At 30.3% G+C, this 18,290-nt stretch overlaps 6 protein-coding genes across 6 annotated transcripts; 4 read left to right on the forward strand and 2 right to left on the reverse strand.

The window, feature by feature from the left end:
- Positions 1–6: 6 nt before the first annotated feature.
- On the reverse strand, positions 7–1,111 carry OCT59_002797 (uncharacterized protein; the record flags this gene model as incomplete). Its single annotated transcript, XM_066145181.1, has 5 exons — positions 7–60; positions 125–312; positions 382–626; positions 697–1,002; positions 1,074–1,111. 5 exons carry the CDS (start codon positions 1,109–1,111, stop codon positions 7–9), a joined length of 831 nt encoding a protein of 276 aa, XP_065995927.1.
- Positions 1,112–3,773: 2,662 nt separating this feature from the next.
- On the forward strand, positions 3,774–4,063 carry OCT59_002798 (uncharacterized protein; the record flags this gene model as incomplete). Its single annotated transcript, XM_066145182.1, has 2 exons — positions 3,774–3,867; positions 3,942–4,063. 2 exons carry the CDS (start codon positions 3,774–3,776, stop codon positions 4,061–4,063), a joined length of 216 nt encoding a protein of 71 aa, XP_065995928.1.
- Positions 4,064–5,219: 1,156 nt separating this feature from the next.
- On the forward strand, positions 5,220–6,272 carry OCT59_002799 (uncharacterized protein; the record flags this gene model as incomplete). Its single annotated transcript, XM_066145183.1, has 5 exons — positions 5,220–5,344; positions 5,426–5,486; positions 5,579–5,679; positions 6,102–6,140; positions 6,224–6,272. The coding sequence occupies 5 exons, from the start codon at positions 5,220–5,222 to the stop codon at positions 6,270–6,272; spliced, it is 375 nt and encodes a 124-aa protein (XP_065995929.1).
- A 4,512-nt stretch (positions 6,273–10,784) lies between these two features.
- On the forward strand, positions 10,785–11,507 carry OCT59_002800 (uncharacterized protein; the record flags this gene model as incomplete). Its single annotated transcript, XM_066145184.1, has 2 exons — positions 10,785–11,052; positions 11,144–11,507. The coding sequence occupies 2 exons, from the start codon at positions 10,785–10,787 to the stop codon at positions 11,311–11,313; spliced, it is 438 nt and encodes a 145-aa protein (XP_065995930.1). The 3' UTR covers positions 11,314–11,507.
- A 532-nt stretch (positions 11,508–12,039) lies between these two features.
- On the forward strand, positions 12,040–12,866 carry OCT59_002801 (uncharacterized protein; the record flags this gene model as incomplete). The annotated part of the gene is made up of 3 exons (XM_066145185.1): positions 12,040–12,063; positions 12,188–12,449; positions 12,532–12,866. 3 exons carry the CDS (start codon positions 12,040–12,042, stop codon positions 12,864–12,866), a joined length of 621 nt encoding a protein of 206 aa, XP_065995931.1.
- A 2,102-nt stretch (positions 12,867–14,968) lies between these two features.
- OCT59_002802 (uncharacterized protein) lies at positions 14,969–15,702 on the reverse strand (the record flags this gene model as incomplete). The annotated part of the gene is made up of 2 exons (XM_066145186.1): positions 14,969–15,397; positions 15,622–15,702. 2 exons carry the CDS (start codon positions 15,700–15,702, stop codon positions 14,969–14,971), a joined length of 510 nt encoding a protein of 169 aa, XP_065995932.1.
- Positions 15,703–18,290: the final 2,588 nt, after the last annotated feature.

Below are 18,290 nucleotides of genomic sequence, written 5' to 3' on the forward strand. Positions count from 1 at the left end.
TAATACTTATTCCCGGTTTGATATTTTCGTGATATTCATGACATCTTTCACTAGTTGAAGCTTTCATAATTCCATAATCAACTATTACTGGGAAACTATTGTATTCGACAGGTAAGTTACAAACTGGCGTTCCTCTTGGCAAATTGACTGTTGCGATAATATAATACTTTCCATCTACATTTCCTGGACATGTAGCAGATAATGGAACCTTTTTTTTATATTCTCCCATTAGAAGCCTTGAGGCATCGTCGATTTTTATAAAAAGATCAAAGTCTTTAACTATATTAATTCTAAGACCCCCAACGACCGGAACTGCAATGGACATCTTATATTATTATGTTATAAAATCTTTTTTTTTTCAATATGTAAAATTGATTATACCGATATTCTTGAATAAAAATTTTAATCGTTGCAACTCGGTTATATAAGAATGCAACTGGTTTTCAATTGATAACTTCTGCCCGAGTTTGCTAAGTTTTTCAATAATTTCATCAAAATCTGCAGATATAGGATCAACAATACCAGGATTATTAACTTTTGTTTTAATCAAATTATTGAGTGATGTATAGTCTAATTTATCTTCAATTTCCATGAGGGCACCGAGTTCCTCATCTCGCTCTATAGGTCTACCCAAATGATAAATGAGGTTACTTACAATGTAAATAATTTAGGAATTATAAAAAAATGTAAACTTACGTCATTTCATTTGTTATATCTGCTTTATCTTCTGAGCCAGATTCATTGTCTTTCTCGAGAACATAGCGAAAAAGATATTCCCTAATAGTTACCCTTGCGCTTTTTTCTTCTCCTTTTTCTAAAAAATTGGTATTGAATATGTATCGGTGGCGCTTTTTTACGTATGCACTGACATTTTTTGTTAGTTTTTTTCCATATTTATTTATCCCATAATCCGGTATTTTCTCAATTTCTTCATGAAGTAGCGATTTTATTGTTGTATGACCTTCAGTCGAGTCTTTTTTAACTGCGTTGTCGCAGTATTCACTGTAACAAAGGGGAGTACTAATTAGTAGTAACTTAATACTCCATTACCCGCTTAACGTTTTATTACTTACCGTGCAGTTTTGGCTGATCGTATTTTTGACATACCCATTTTGAAAAAGTAAATCAGAGAGAGAAATCTGATTACTAATCTGATTCATATGAAAAAAATTTAACCTGTGTCCAGCTAATCACGTGATCTAGAGTCCTTATACGTATGGGAAATCTTAACCTGTTCCAGGGGGTATACGTTATTTATCCTGTTCCCCCCTCTTATGTTACACACTGATTTATTTATTTCATTTATGCATTTATGCTTTTAACGATCAACAATAAACTCTCTCCTTCTCTTTTCTCTTTTGTTTGACAGGTTAAAGGTATGATATATAATTATTTATTTTTAATAATATAAGAGTTTTATGGGAGTAAAAATTATTATGACGCGTTTGTTTTTTAACTTTACAATTTATTTTACAATAGTATACTTAAAGAGAACGCGTTCCTAAAGGCTAAGTAAAGTTATTCTATGGGTATGAAACTATGTAAATATTAATTTTCATTAGGCTAGTTTGAATATTCATGAAGTTATACTTTTTTTTGTTATATTTTATGCAGAACTTTGTCACGTAATTTAGACACTTTAGTTCAATAAAACTAATGTTTGTTGAATATGTAAAGTTGTTTAATGGATATAAAAGTAATTTCCATTATGTTTGAGTTAGTTAACCTATATTTTTTTAATTAAACTTACTTTTTTTTTGTACATGTGTGAAATTATATTTTTTTCGCTCTTGTTTTTCAAAAAAATTGATCAATCTTTATAGTCTAAATTATTTATGTGGTAATCACGCGATCACTGCTAATTTTAGGCTTTGTTGTGGTCTAAGCGTGTAACCTCAAAAAGCAAGCTTTTCGGATAGTTTGAATAAAAGATACAAAAAGATCTACTTTTATGGGTTATATATTAATCATCAGCACATTAATAAAACACCCGAGTTTATAAAGGATGTATACAATGAGAAAACAAAAAAACACGGGTACATCGATGAACATGTCAAAATGTACAACAAGTTTATAAAATATAAAAATTAATTGTTTTATGATGAAAAAAGGTGGTTATCAAATACATCTAAAATGCAATAATTACAATATATGTAGATTGATTCACAACAGGATGTTAAAGTAAAGAGATGTGCTGAGTACTGACCCAATTTACCGTCAATTACTTTATCTGAAAATCTTTTTTTTTAAAAAAAAGAAAGAAAAAGTTAGAAAGTATTTTTTTTCGGATGCGACCATGGCATAGAGATGAATTTGTAATTTTGCAGATATGAAGTACCCTTTACATTTTTTTTTCTGATTTGTAAAAAAGAATGTTGATTTATTTATTTATTTATTTTATTTTTATTTTTTATTTTTAGAAGAAAATTTTTCCTTTTTAATCGATTGAAATTCCACCTCTATAAAAGAAAAGGAAATAATTTTATTTTGGTAAAGAGAAAAAAAATCAATTAGTTGTTATTTAGTTCAGACCAAAATACTATTAATGCAGGGTTATTATAAGCGAACGTGGATCTTCAGCATATCATGGATTAAAAGGATTTTTTTTTTTAACAGCCTTTGAAACTTTAAGTAATAAATTTTTTGTGAAGTGCAAACATGGAATAAACAAACAAACAAACAAACATAACCGCATAGTTATTAGCCAGAACTTTTGAACATGAAAGGAGGGAAACAAAAAAAAATTATTAAGGAGATAAAAGATTACTAATTACTATAGTGGGGAGGCGTCGCGCCATATATACAATGTCAAAACATAATTTTTCTTTTGGGGTAATTTTTTTTATGTACGTTCATGTAATGAATATTATTATTATTGAGATAAGCATAAAGTGAATAACTTTGCCAGTTATCTTCGTTAATAAAAATCATTGTCGTTATTTTTTTTATAGAATAAAAGATTAATAGGAAAAAGAAAAAAAAATTATTTTTTCGTTCCAAAAAATTTTTCCCTCCTCTGAAAGTCCAAGACCTTATATATAATTTTTTTGTTGTATGATAATATTTCTCTCAGTTTTTTTATATTACTTTATATATTTATTTATATTTTAAAATCTACCGTATAGCACTGCCTAAAATACCCCGGGTATATATCAATTTCACCAACTTAAAAATTGAATTATACCCGGGGGTATCTTGTATGGAATATGGAAAAATTGGCCAGAATTAGCCGAATTCTTACCAGAATTAAGATTTTTTAACCACATATCATACCCGGGTATATTATAGTGGGGGTACGCGGATAGGGGGGTCTCTTAGGCAGTGCTATACGGTAATATTATATACTTATAGGAAATTACAGAGTAATACGGAAACCAGTGGTGTAGGGTCAACCTCACGTGTGGTGTATTACATAAAATTTCATGTGTATGATTTGTAAGGACCGATGTGCATTGCTATTTGCTAGTAACTTTGTACGGTATGAAATAATAATGTGATAACCATGACATCACAAAATAATAAAAAAAAATTTTTTCTTTTTTTCTTTACGCGTTTTACATTAAAACCTTTAAAAATCTCAATAGTATTGTAATAAATCAAGCACTTTCATACTATTTTATATAAACTTTTACTATAGCTTAAAAATGTCATCTATAGATATTAATGAAGTGGATATTATATATGAAGAAGATTTAACTATGACGGTCCTCCAACAAGTGAAAATGGAGTTGCAATAATCTATTACTTTTAATTTAAATAACCAACTTATTTACATGAAATTATTTACATCTTTAGCAAATGTGCAAGTCAAAAAATCTTTAAAATCAGTTCCTATCAAGCGTAAACAAAATGCACAGTCGAGTAGTAGTAAGAAACGGTCCAAGAAAGCTATTGTGATTAATTCTTATACTGAAGATCATGATGATAATGATGATAAATAGATAAGGAAAATAAATCATTCTCCAAACTTAATGAACTCAAATATCAAGAGCGAGTTCTTGCTCTTAAAGAACGCAAAATTGCTTTAAGAGAACGGGAAGCTGATATTCGTATCATGGAGTAATAAAAATAAATATTTCACGATTCCATTAGTTATAAATATTATTATATATTTTTACTGACAAAAATTTTAGTTAGTTTAATTAGTTTTGTTCAAACATAATACTATTATTTTTATTTGCTTATCAAAATAAATGATATTAGCAACATTTTGAAATGTTATAAACGCCATGAAATTGTTTTTTTTTAAATAAATAACTGAAGGAGCGAAGGTTTTTTAAAAAAAAGCTTAAAAAAGCAGTTGTGTATAAAATATTACTATTATTTACAGTATTTATGTATCAATGTAAATTTTCATACACCACATACTTTAAACGCTAATATATATATATAATATTAACAAAGATAAGCTGTGGTGTATTTTATACACGGGTCATTTTTTCGTCATACACCACACAAGTGGTTGATCCTACACCACTGGTTTTCGTCTTACCTATAAAGATAAGGGTGTATTTTATACACGGGTTATTTTTTCGTCATACACCACACAAGTGGTTGATCCTACATCGTCTTACCTGTTCATAATTGATTGAACGGGATATTTGGTCGGTTGCACTAAAAATTCAGACCAATAAATTTAACTGTAGAATGATCAACTGACCGTTCAACGTGAACCACCAAAAACGTAGGTTGTTTTGGTCGAGTAGACAAAAATACTGACAAAAATAAACAAAGCCATAACTATTGGTTGCTTTATGTTTATCAATCAAAATTGAACTTTGATCATGAGATTAGTGTAACATGACCAAAAAAGCCGATCGAACTGGCCTACTGTTGGTCCATTGAAGTAGCCTAATGTTATTTGCTAAATCAAATTACCAGCGACCATGATATTGAATGACATATTTAGTTAGTTGTAATAGTTTCTCTAAATGTTTTAAATATGGAAAGACAAAAAAAGGACTAAGCATGACGGTACTATTTTTTTTACAAGTTGTACTTCAAGTTAAGAATGTTAAATTTTGAACAAGAAGCATTAAAGATAAAATATTAGATACTAAACATGAAAATTTAATTCTACAACTGTGCTAAGCTGAGAGAAATTTTAAATACATATATTGAGTTTAACGTATGCTGTATGTTATAAATATCGATATTAATTTTAAAAATTTAATACGATAGGTACGATGCCAATATTTAACTTCAAAACAAAAAAATCTATGACAAGGAGATCTAGTTGGTTTCGAAATCTTTTATGGGAGTTCAAATTTACTGAAATCGAAACAGTGGTAACATGGTGCCAAAATCAAATAATCGAGTTAAAAGGATATTTAAGGAAAATCAGGTTATATATTTGGTCCAGATTTTTCGAATAATTTATAATAATATGGTTTAATAGTTTTATGTTTCTCTTTTTTTTTGTAAGGGCGACTTCAGGAGCCGATATTATAATTATCGGTAGAAAAATCAATCATATCAAGAATAAAGTGATTAGGTCGTTCGAATTCATATTCACCAATTATAGATAGAACTTACTTTATCAGTTATTGGATGTTATTCCAAAATTATTATTATTAAGAAAGTTCTTAGTGAAGATGTTTGTAAAAATAATGTCTTTCCTAATAATATAACTCGTTGTAAATATGCTCTTGAAATATTTACTTCACCAAATTATTTCACGTTACGACGTTTCTACTTTCCACAAATAACACAATAATAATGATCAGTAATAATTCATTATTTAGGAAATTTATAGTTTTAATACTATATTAAATTAGTAATAAAAATTTGTCTCATCCATCTCGGAACCTTTACGGTAACAAAAAATTATAACGGAACGGAAAATTCTGATTAGCATATAGTACGCTGACCAAGCGACAAAAAAATGATACTTTCCTTAATTCAATCACAAGCTATTTTATAATTAGGTCTCGCGATATTGTAATAATCGAATCTACATACATTCTGAATCTCACGTGACAATAAATTTCGCTATTTATAATTTGTGAAACTCTTACTTCTAAAAATTTTCTTCCAATTAATAAAATGTCCTGATAAATAATTTATAGGACGTGAGGGACGTTATACCGTTATTTAAAAAGATCAAATAACGTACAAGGCGGGAAAACCCTTTTGTTGAGGTAAGGTACAGTAGGAAACGTGAATGTAGAATATTTATTTTTACTAATTACTCAAACTGCATTTTTTTTTAACCATTTTCAAGTTGCAGTGATTCTGTTTTCAATAGCTCAATTTTTACGGGCAAACGTTAAACCAAAAGACTTGTCATAATTACAATAATAGATATTCTCGTTAAAATAATTGGAAAGTGAGTCCAATATTATTCTCCTTGATAAACTTCATTTGTGATTCTCACCGCGAAGAGGTTATGAATTTGCGACGCCCAAATTATTCATACTTGAACTTGAGACATTTACAATTTTGGCATGGAATGACGAGTGACAATTCATCATTTAGAAAATGTGACCATATCGGCCCAACACTTCATTACGCAAATTGTGAGAGTTTACGTAAGTTAAGAAGAAATTTTTTATTCTGAATTCATATTGTTGTATTAACAAAAAATTTGTTATATTGATTAATATAGACTAATACCTGTAAAACTAATCAACCGCTTTGGAAGGAATTTAGTCACGATTGAATATCTAGATGAGAGTATGATTATATTTAAAATCTTCCTACCCTTTACGCTAATCCTCTTACCCTAATTCCCTTCCTTAATTAATCTTTTATCAATTTCTTTAAAGAAACTTATTTACAACCTAAATCAACTGTCATTTTATTCTGATTAAATTTATTAATAGTTGAGAATATTGTCATTCTTAATGTATTTAATTTGATTTTATGATCAACATAATCCTTGTCCATGCATAATTCAAAAAAATTTTTATATCAAAGAACGTGATACTGTAGATATTGATGTATTTAATCAAATGTTTGGTCATATTTTTTAAATGGTTATATTTTCTAAAATCTTTTTCATAGTTTTGTTATGGTGATGATCAAAATGAAGGTGAAAAGGAAGAGAAGGATTAGTTGCTACAACTATCGTCATTCTATGTTCAGTATAACCCTTTCCATTAAAAGAGAAATTTGCAGCGTTAGATGGTTGAGAAGTAATGTAATAATCTGTATACCGATTAATCTCACAACATTTTTAGTTATTATTATGTTATTGTCATGAGATTATAATATACTTTCAAGCGAAAGTTCTTATTAAGAAACTATCAGGAGGTTCCTACTGTGTAAACAATTTAGATTAACGTCCAACTACTGTTCGAGAAACTTGTTGTGAAAATTAGCAATAACGAGCGATGCAGGAATTCATTTTGTCTGAAAGGTACTAATATTACTCTATAAATACGTCTATCAATATGACTTGTTACAAAGGTCAAGACTGAAGTAAGTTATATTTTCTGATATGTGCGTTTTGTTTGAACAAATAGGGGCGTCAAAATTAGTGAAGCGATTAATGAACGATATATATTATCTTTATTATAGTGTTCAGCACTAAATTTTCTCTGTTGTTCATAGGGGAGCCAGTTAAAAAAGTCTTGAGGTATAAAGTTAACTAGGACATTTACTCAAACAACAATTTAATGGTTACAGCATTTTCACAACTATTTTATTTTAATAGCTTTATTTTACGGATGAAGGCGAACGTTAACCAAGAAACTTACCGCGATTTTATTCGTAAAATATTTTTGGAAATGAGTCATATGCGGCAATGGTTCAAATATTGATTTGAACGTTTATACACATTTTAGTATAAAATAATCTGGAAGTTATAACGATCCTACACTTTACTACGCAATTTATAGGAGCTTACGTAAGTTGAAGGGATTTTTTTGCTTTTGAATTCACGTTAAGGTATTAAAAATTTTTTGAACCCTCTAGGGCTTACATTGATTTGATGATAAAGAAATAGAAAATTTACTCAATTTCAAACCAGCTCCTATTTACACTTGTTATTTCTTGTATCATCTCAGTGATCTCACTAAAAACGAAAAAGTTAGTCGTATTTCTGCGCCTTTTGTTTGGTAATTTATTAGTTATACATAAATACATTCTCTTTGAAAATAGGATATCCAATGTTGACAGAAGAACGACCAAAGAATCTTGAGTAGTTTACGGGACACGTTAAACCATTTCTCGAAGAAATTATGAATGATTCAGGATATAATGAAAATGACATCAAAGAACAAAATGTCAATGGTTATAGAGTAACATGGTCGTGTGTTGGCTATATTTCTTTGGAACCTTCTTGTTATAGCAATGATTTCATATCTCTTCGTGTTTAAACCTACACACGTTGTTTTTTGATGAAGTAATCCGAATTAGTAAACATGTAGATGAAAAGGGAACGATCATTCCGTTAATAACAGAAATCGAATACAGAAAAAAATAGCAGATATGTTCCAAGTATCAATTAGTACAATTTACAGGGTATAATGAATCGCATATTGATAGTTAATTTTTGTAATACCGTATTTCTTTATTGGAAACAAAATAAACTAAGTCTTAGAATATAATTAATGTATAAAATATGGTGTTCTATTTCTTCTGTTCGTCTCTTGAGAATTTAATACTATGTACTGCGTTTACATATTTCAAATCATACTATGATCAAAGGTTGTCTCTTACATGATTAATTTTTTAACTTAAAAAATGATCGAATGCTTTATTTATTTATTTATTTCTTAAAGATAAATGATCGAATGGTGATAGTAAATGGAGACGATTTTTATTCGTTGAAAAAAAGCACATGATTCTTATATTCTTGGTATAACAGATGAGGATCGTTACAGTTGCCATATTTCACGTATATGTCTCAAAATTTATTATTACAGTAGTACACCTAAAAGTCCGACACTTGATAATATTTTTTTCACATTCTGTGAACTCTGTTGTTCACGTGCCAACAGATACATAAAACACATGCTCTGGTTATGAGTTCTTCTAGGTCGATAAAGTTGCAGTAACTATTGATGCAAATAACTAGTGTTGGCTCAATAAATAGGGGGTGGTATCGAATAATCAAAAAATGGGGGAGAATCTTTTACACAAAAAATAGGGGGTTTTTGTGTCTACAACGAAAAAGAATATATTTTTTGTTTCAGTGAAACTAGGCAAAGCCTGGATAATTGATTGCTATGTCTAACATACTTAGTATATATTCTGAACAACGAATGTGGAGTTTGTTATAACGAATATTGGTAACATCAGTTCGATAAAATTATTATATATGCCCAAGGGATACATTTCATACATCTGTAATAACTGGGTTTCGACCTGCTCAAGATAATTACGAAAATATTTTATAGATATTTAGTGATCACAGCGGAGAGTAGATGTGTTCTATCGTCGAAGAAACAGTGGACATGTATTTATTGATTACAAGAGATGAAGTATTTAGTCCGTGGGACCTTCAAAGAAGTGAATAATCGAAAGTGAGTGACAGATAATATTTGATTGCAGAAGAAAACAGTAGACAAAAAATAATTTGATCATAGACACATGAAGCGTACCCTTTTGATATAGTTATTTAGAGCTCGAAAACAAAGGCATATCTTTCTGATAAAGCTAAAGACATGAACAATAATACTATGTTTTGAGATGCTTTCCGATGCACAAGGAATAACTAAGCAATTGAGACTAATGGTATCAGTCATTGTTTTTCTTTCTCTACATAAAATGCCCATATGTATATAATTGGATTTTGCAGATTCATTTGGATTGGTCTCATTCCGCTGAAGAAAAACTGTCACGATTCGTGACGATGAATCAACTGAGGACATTTTGTATTGACATGGAATATATTTTTATTCTTAAGCATGTCCACTGAACGTTTTCGGATTATCTGCTATTTATTGAGCTTTATTTGCATGATATCACGACATACAAAGCAAATGGACTATTTTTGTATAGTTAGTTTGCAAGACACAAAGTTGGCTAATTAATGTAAATACCGGAAATGATAAATCTATTGGTTAACCATAATTATTGTGCTTCGAGATGTCATCAATGAATAAGAATAAAAATCTATGTAGTCTAGTTGAAAATTCACTTCCGAATGTTCTTAGTATATTTGTGATTGTATAAGTAATTTCGTTTTCCCACTTTGGATATCTAGTTGAAGTATCAATGTGCACATGACATAGGACCCTCGGGTATAGCTTATTCACATACTGTACATACGTGATCCCAGAGGGATCCAACAAATGTTTCAATAAATTTTTATTAACAAAAACTTTTCTCTTGCGTAAGGTCTCACGGCCAAGTATTTACGAAAAAGTATTATTATTATTCATTGGTTGAAACATATTGTGGGGATATGGGATACGGAATGCCTGTGCAATATAGATGTACAGTGGTGAGCATAATTATTTGGGCAGAGCCATTAGGAACACCCTAAGACCATTGCGTGGTTGAGCGGCAAGACGGTCAGAAAAAGGAGGAGGAAAAATATGTAAAAACAGGTTAAAACTGTCGAATATGGCCATTTTCCACATTTATCATTCCAATTATTTTTGATCACCACTGTAAATGTGTATTGGAAAATATACGCAGTAAGAAAAGTTCTCTTGATACACATACTCAGAGGATCCTCAGATCAGTATGAACGTTACGGCTTTAATTTTTCCCTGTACCAAATAAGCAATTGCTAATCTCAAAAGGTTAGATCCCTGTTTTTGCATCGATATTTTTCGTGATCGATGCTACATTTATAATTTATATATAAGTATGTATACGCTGTTCAAAAAATGGGTCTTTCAATGATGTCTGACAAACTTCCAGCCAATGTTAAAGATTGGACTCCAGCTCACATTAAAAAGCATCTCAAGAGACATATGAATAATTCAAGTTATGATGAAGATGACATTGAAAAAATTGAAAAACAGAATACCGGTGGAAAAGCTTTTCTCAGATTAACCATACAAATGCTTACTAATGAGAATGGTCCATTCAAAATTAAGTTTGGAAACGCAACCGATATTATGGAGTTAGTAGAAAAACTCAAAGAAAAACAAGGTGAGTTACTGTGATAATATACACTATGTCTCTTGAGTAAAACCAAGCTTCGGTTATACTATAATTTATTCCGTATTTTTTTTTTAAGCAGAAGAGCACCCTACGTCCGTTGAAGTTGTAACCGCCTCTGAATTCAATAAATTACGTGATAACTACCAAAAAACATTAAAAGAGAATAATAGAATTATCGATAACATGTTAAGTGAGATTAAAAGATTACATAGAGAAGAGTATAGTGTTGAATTGTTGGGTCCGTATTAGGAATTATTATGTCCGCATTATATAACCTTTTTCAAGAATTTATTTTCATGTATCTGTTGTTCCGGCAATGATTTTTTAGCATAAAAAATGGTCAATGATTGATGCACAATTGATACACAAATTATCGCTTGACATATTTCCATGATATGTGGTATGAAATAAATATATCTTTTATTATACTCTATTTGTTATAAACTGTTCATTTGATTATTATGTAACCCATCATCACAATTACGTGTTGTCTAACACCCCTCAAAGAAAAAAAAGGAAAACAGTTATAAACGAAAATCTAAAAAGTATGTGAATAACCTAAAGAAAGATCCGTTGACCATGTGCAGAAAATAGTCTAGTTAAAAACACACTTTCGAATATTCTTAGTATATTTGTGATTGTATAAGTAACTACGATTTTCACTTTGGATATCGGATTATTATTTTTTCGATTAACTAATATGAATTTACTACGCAACGCAGCAATATATATAACCAAAGTATATGATATACACTCCTAATTTCTGGGATCAGGCTTTCGATCCAAATCGATGATCATCTATTAAATGATTTGCTTTGTAAATGTTTTACGTATCAGAACAGCCTTTCAGGGGCAAATCAAATTTCATTGACCGCATGATGATAAACACCTTGGTGCGTATCAACAAGTTTGAGAAAAGTATTACCCGGACGATCAATATGAAAAGCGAATTATAAATACGTAACTTTATTAATTATGGGCAACCTTTACAGGATCATGGTAGACATTACTCTGACTTGTCGTCTCCATCGAGACAAAAAAAAATAATGAGAAATTTGATATTAATGTTGTAACCACCGATTCTATTATTTCTCTTGAAGATAAAATTTATGACGCAATTAAGAGTAAAGATGATGAAATCTTTTCTGGTATTGAGGCCAAAGACTTGGATCTTTGGAAGGTAAAAATCAAAAATGATGATGATGAGATTTTTTCAAAACTTGATCTAAGGAGTAACGATACGGAAAACATAAAAAAGATTCGAGGGATAACAATTAGTGAATTTTGGGAAGAACAGCCTCCCACTGATTGTACTCATGTTATTGCCGATTCACGGTATTTGTCCTTGTTAAGAGATTTTCCTTTGCAAACAAGATTGAATCAAGGTAGGTCTAACTAGCCTTAGTAGTCATAGTTAAATTCCATGTGGATTTCCTTCAGTAATCTAATTTAGTACGAGTTTTTTAGAACTTACTGAGGAAACTACTCAGAAAACAGACGAAAAACGTTACATTTCAAGAGGTTCTCGTCAAATTCAGGATGCCGTTGCTGAAAAAATCATTATTCACGGTGATGAATTATGGGTCAATAAAAAATATCAAGGAGTACAAGTTAGCATAGGCTGTAAAGTAATAGACGTTGATAAAGTATGTCCAATAGTTGCTCTTATTGACAACGAAGATGAAGAATCCAAATTAAGCGAATGGACACAGCTTGAAAAATGGCTTTTATCTCATTACAAAGAGCGTACTAACGTTAATCTAGATTTAAACATAATCATGCCAGTGAAAACATCCGTCTAGTACGTGATGGGAATTTTCTTGGATTTATTCATGACCTAATTAAGAACCATAATGAAAATATCTAATTCGTACCCTCTGGGTAGTTTTGTATTACTGTAAATGAGTTAGGTATAATTTGTTGAAAGTTATATGTACAATAAATAGCATTGATATTAATAACTAACCCTGTAACGAAGATACAAATATTGCCTATTTGACGATAGATGATTGGTTACTTTTTTTATTACTTTTACTTCGAATTATCAGGTATTTTTCGTAACTAAGTAACGGTTGTATCCCCCTCTGCAATAAATTCAATATCAGAGAAACTACCATAAGGTATCACTGTATTATCCAGTCCACTTCCCTTGGAAGGTCTAAAGACTAATTTTATTGGTAACTGCTCATCTTGAATAAACCTGTCCATATCATCGTTACCACTAGTCCATTTTCCAGAATCTTGTTGAAAACGTTTACCGCACATGCATTACATAAGTTACTCCATCGGTAACCAGAACTATCTTTACAATCTACACACGTAAGAATATGTTTGTCCATTATTCAATGAAATCGCAAACTTATCACAGAAATAAGGTAAATATCAAATTTTTGGTACAAACCCTGACTAGCGTTGCCTGTTATTAAGCGAGTTCTTGAGTCGTTACAGAATCTATATGATGAAAATGTACCAACTCTCCAATGCTTATGTGAAAATGTTCCATCATCAAACAGAGTCATTGTTTTCCCTCTGTTTCAACAAGTAATATTACAGAATGCTGAAGGGCATTCCCGAAGGGAATGTGATCCTTAGTTTGGAAGCTACATTTGTTAGCATGACGCTCTAATAAACTGTCACTATATAGCAGTGACATGGGATAAATCACCAGATCCTATTGTTGTAAACGCATACCAATCGTTTACTTTACACCTTTGGTGGTCCTCCAGGACTGGGCAAATTCCAGGTTTCGCATGTTCCTTTTAATTATCTACAATAAAGTGTTTAATCACCCATCCTTGTCATGGTAGAAATAATGAGAGAATTGTTGCTAATTACTTGCTTTTTTCGTAGATATCCATATGTGTTAGAATATGGTTAATCCATAATATGAGTCTAGCTATTATCGTTCGTATGATCCTTCAATAAACCCTGCATCACAAATGCGAAAACTAATTTTAGTCTATTGCTAGAGATAACAATAAATTCCAATGAATGGTTAACTATTCGGACAATATTCTTCGTTGTTCTTACATCATCAATCATAGAGTGGACGAAAAATGTTTCACCTTAATGTCTGTTAATCAAATCACATATCCAGTTGCCGACGAAGTGGGTATACGATATAAAGAATTAGTTGTTAGACCTTTACAATATGCGGTGAAGCTAACATAAAAATAAACTCAATAAATAATAAACTCACTTGGGTTTGTCGTATAATTGTACGCTGGAATCTCCATTAAAACGAGAATAATTTTTACTAATGTCCGGTGTCTTCGGGAAACGATCAAGACAGTTCTATACTTTGTTATTATCGAATGATACAATCTATTTTGTTTTTTTATTTGTAAGAGTCATGAGCAGTATATATTCTTAATAAACAATCACTGCGTAAAAAATACAACATTTGCCCTTTGGGCGGTCTCCGACTGATATTCACCTGTGATATTAAACAGATATAAGGTCAGAAGTGACATCAAAACAGTATCAAAACTAATACCCTCCAGATATTTTTCGTTTCCGATTGCTATTAACTTATATCTGTACCTTAAAACTAACGCATTTGGGTGAAGAAATATTTTCGGATATATTATTTCTCCATACGCAATACCTATGTGCAGTGATGGGCATTGGAAGTTGGAAGCACATTTGGACTTCCAAATCTTCCAATTCCAATCATACTTCCAATTCCAATGAATTTTTATTGGAAGTTTGGAAGCACTTTATTACACGAACATATTTTATCCAATAAAATTAAATCAGATACCAATACAAAAATTTTTAAAGGCTATTTTCAGTCCCTTGATCGCAACCTAGCATCTTCTTATTTGTTTCCCACTTTGACAAAATAAATAAATAAAAATGAAAATTTTTAAAGGCATTAAACGAAAAAAAGTTTTATTATGTTTTATTCATTTGATCCTATATTTAAGTAATTAGGAGCATTAAGAGATGAACTAAATAAACTTTTAAGCTCCCATTTTGCTTTTTCGTCTATTGCTGGATGTATATATTCGCTTAAGAGATCACCTTCCATATTATTATTTGAATTACTCCTTAATTCCTCTTCCTCTTCCAATCGTGCTACCTCTTCTTCTATTAACATCTCTTCCCACTCTCTCAATTCTTGTTCCCAATGTTCAGGAGTAACAATAGTGTTATCTTCAATATCTTCGTCCTCTTCAATATTTGAATTTGGCGTAAAACCTTCAGAATCAGTTTCCATTGGAAGAGCATTTGAATCCAAAAATTGGATTTGACTTTGTTGTAATTCCTTTTCTCTTAACGAAAAATTAATAGATGCCCGAAGTTGACTCATTGCTAATATTTTTTCATTCTATTAAAAAAAAAAATTTTAATATTTTAATTAATAAAAGAAATGATAATTAAATAAATAAGAAACCCAACATCAAACAAATACTAAAGGATCTAATAAAAAAACTCGCCATAAAATAAATTAATAAATAAACCATTGTTTAATAATTAAATTAATTAATTCGTTATCAAAATTGGTATATATATATTAACTAAATAATGAAGTTCTAGCTTTAAACAACTTACTTTTAATCGGTTACGACGAACTGTATGTAAAAAACCCATGGAAGACCACATTCGTTCAACAGATGCAGCATTCACACACATACCAAAAATTTTTAAAGCAACTGCAGCCAATTCTTTATAATCACCTTCTACGTATCCCCAAAATTTAAAAGCATCATCTCCAAATTGTTCAAAAGTCTCATTATTAAATGGTTCAACTTTCTGACGAAAATCTTCAAATTCCAATAATAATCGTAATGGGCGTTTTTTAAACCATGCTTTATAATAATATGTCAAATATCGTCCTAAGGAAGTAAATGATAAATTATTAAGGTCAGAATTGAAATATGCAAAACGATATTTTGGATGGAGAGCAAAAGAAAGTAAGAATAATGGCTGCTCCCATTGACTCCAACGTTTTTCTAATCGATCGAGCCTAAATCTGTATCGGGAAATTGCTTCCAGAATTGCATAAAATATCCAAGAGCATGAAGCACTTCATAAAGACGCGCTTTATCACATTGCAGCTTATTTAAAACACCACAATAAGGTAATAAAATGTCTTGCAAAAGCTCAATTTTTTCCCACCAATCATTATCAAGAAGTATTTGGCAAAGTTCTGAATTCAAGTAAAGTTCATCTCCTGAACCAATTTGTGGACATTCGTAACGAATTGCCAAATTCTAAAAATAATAAAAAAGCTTTTTTAATTGTCGTATTATTATTATAAAAAATAAATAAAAAAAAAAATTACTCGTAGAGCTTGTTTAGATCGAATGAGACTTTTAAAGCAGAAATAATGACTGTTCCATCTTGTTTCACCAGGAATTACAATTGAATAATATTTCTCATACAATTCATTTTGTATATCTCGCAATTTACCAATGAAATAACTATTATTTGCATTTTTAAAGTAAGAAGCAATTTTAATTGCTTTACTTGATGCAGTTTTCAAAATTGATGATTCTTTAAAAATATCTCCGATTGCTAGTTGACATTGGTGTGCAAAACAAGGAAGAAAGACAATTTCTGCATATTCTAATCGAAGACGTCGCCTATGATAAATTATTAAATAAGTAATAGTTTGAAATTAATCATGCATCCATTCTAATAATTTTATTTATTTACCGTGCTGCAGCATAAGCCGGTGCACTATCTGACACTATTGCATTAAGTTTAATACCTAATCTTTTAGTTTCTTGAATTAATCCAGTTATTTTTGGTATTACTTCAATTAACCGTTCACGTTCACTGCTAATGTCCGAAGCTTCCCATATTAAAATTTCACCTGAAGACGATATAAATAATGATCCGAATATATGCTGATTTAAAATGTTCTTCCAACCATCAAACGCTAATACAACCCCAACTTTATCATTAATTAATTTATCATTTCTCAATGTATTCAAGTTTTCAGTTTCTTTCGTTAATATACGATTAGATAGAGCTTTTCTATTTGGTAATATGAGATGTGGATTTAAAAATTCAAAGAGTTCCAAGGTTGCAGGGTGATCAATCCACTGAAATGCAAAACCATTCGCTACTGACATTCTTAATAAAAGACGTTCAAATTTTGGTATTTCACTTTTAGTAGGAGTGCGAATGAGATTATTTTTAATTGTATTTTTTGAATTCAAGTTGCGTGCAGATGATGTTGTTGAAGCAAATGACCCAAATGACTTTACCGAACCTGTTTCTTCTATTGATTTAAATTTTGGAATTTTGAAATTATACTGCAAAGATTTTAAATACTTTAAGACTTTTTCATCATTCTTACCAAATTCATTATCCACTTTTTTACGTTTTTGACATATTTCTTCTTCTATCTCATTATCTGTCAAATTAATAATATCATCTAGTTCTTCTTGATTTCCAATTTTTTCTCGAAAATATGGACAATTTTTCAAGTGATTTTTAACTTGCGGTTTTTTATTTGTAAAAGTATTTCTTGAAAGTTCACTACTTTCCAACCTTTCAAAACAAGCAATACATGCCGCGTAGGTATTACATGAATTTTGTTTTCCAAGAACCTTTATATATTTAGTAAGACGGTGGGTTCTGGGTCTTTTCATTATTAAAAAAAAGAATGAAACGATCACATAAAAACGTATTGTAATTTTGATAATTAATATACGTGTCATTTACGTCATTCGTGACAATAAAATTACTAATTTTGTATTGGAAGCTTCCATTGGAAGCTTCCAATTACTATGTCCAATTTCCAAGAATTTTGATTGGAAGCTTCCAATTACTATGTCCAATTTCCAAGAATTTTGATTGGAAGCTTCCAATGCACATGAAACATTGGAAGATCGGCATCTTTCCAATTCTTCCAATTTTTTCCAATGGAACTTCCAATTCCAATAAATTTCATTGGAAGCTTCCAATGCACATCACTGCCTATGTGTGTCACATAGTTGACCAGTAACTTGTGTCTTGATTGTCGCACCAAAAAATCATTACACCCAGTTTTCCCGGACATTTTCCGTTCATCTGTTACCAAAAAACACCTTTAACAACTGTCTTGGTCGCATACGAAACTTAATACTGTCATAGTATTTATATTATATCTCTGTTCTCAACATCGCTTTGGAAACGATTTTAAAAAAAGTAAACAGCGAGGACTATATAGAAAGTGAGCAAGACGATTTACTATTATTTCGTTACTATCTATTTCCATTTCTTTCGTT

Source organism: Rhizophagus irregularis, chromosome 11, assembly GCF_026210795.1.
Source record: "Rhizophagus irregularis chromosome 11, complete sequence".
NCBI lineage: Eukaryota > Fungi > Glomeromycota > Glomeromycetes > Glomerales > Glomeraceae > Rhizophagus > Rhizophagus irregularis.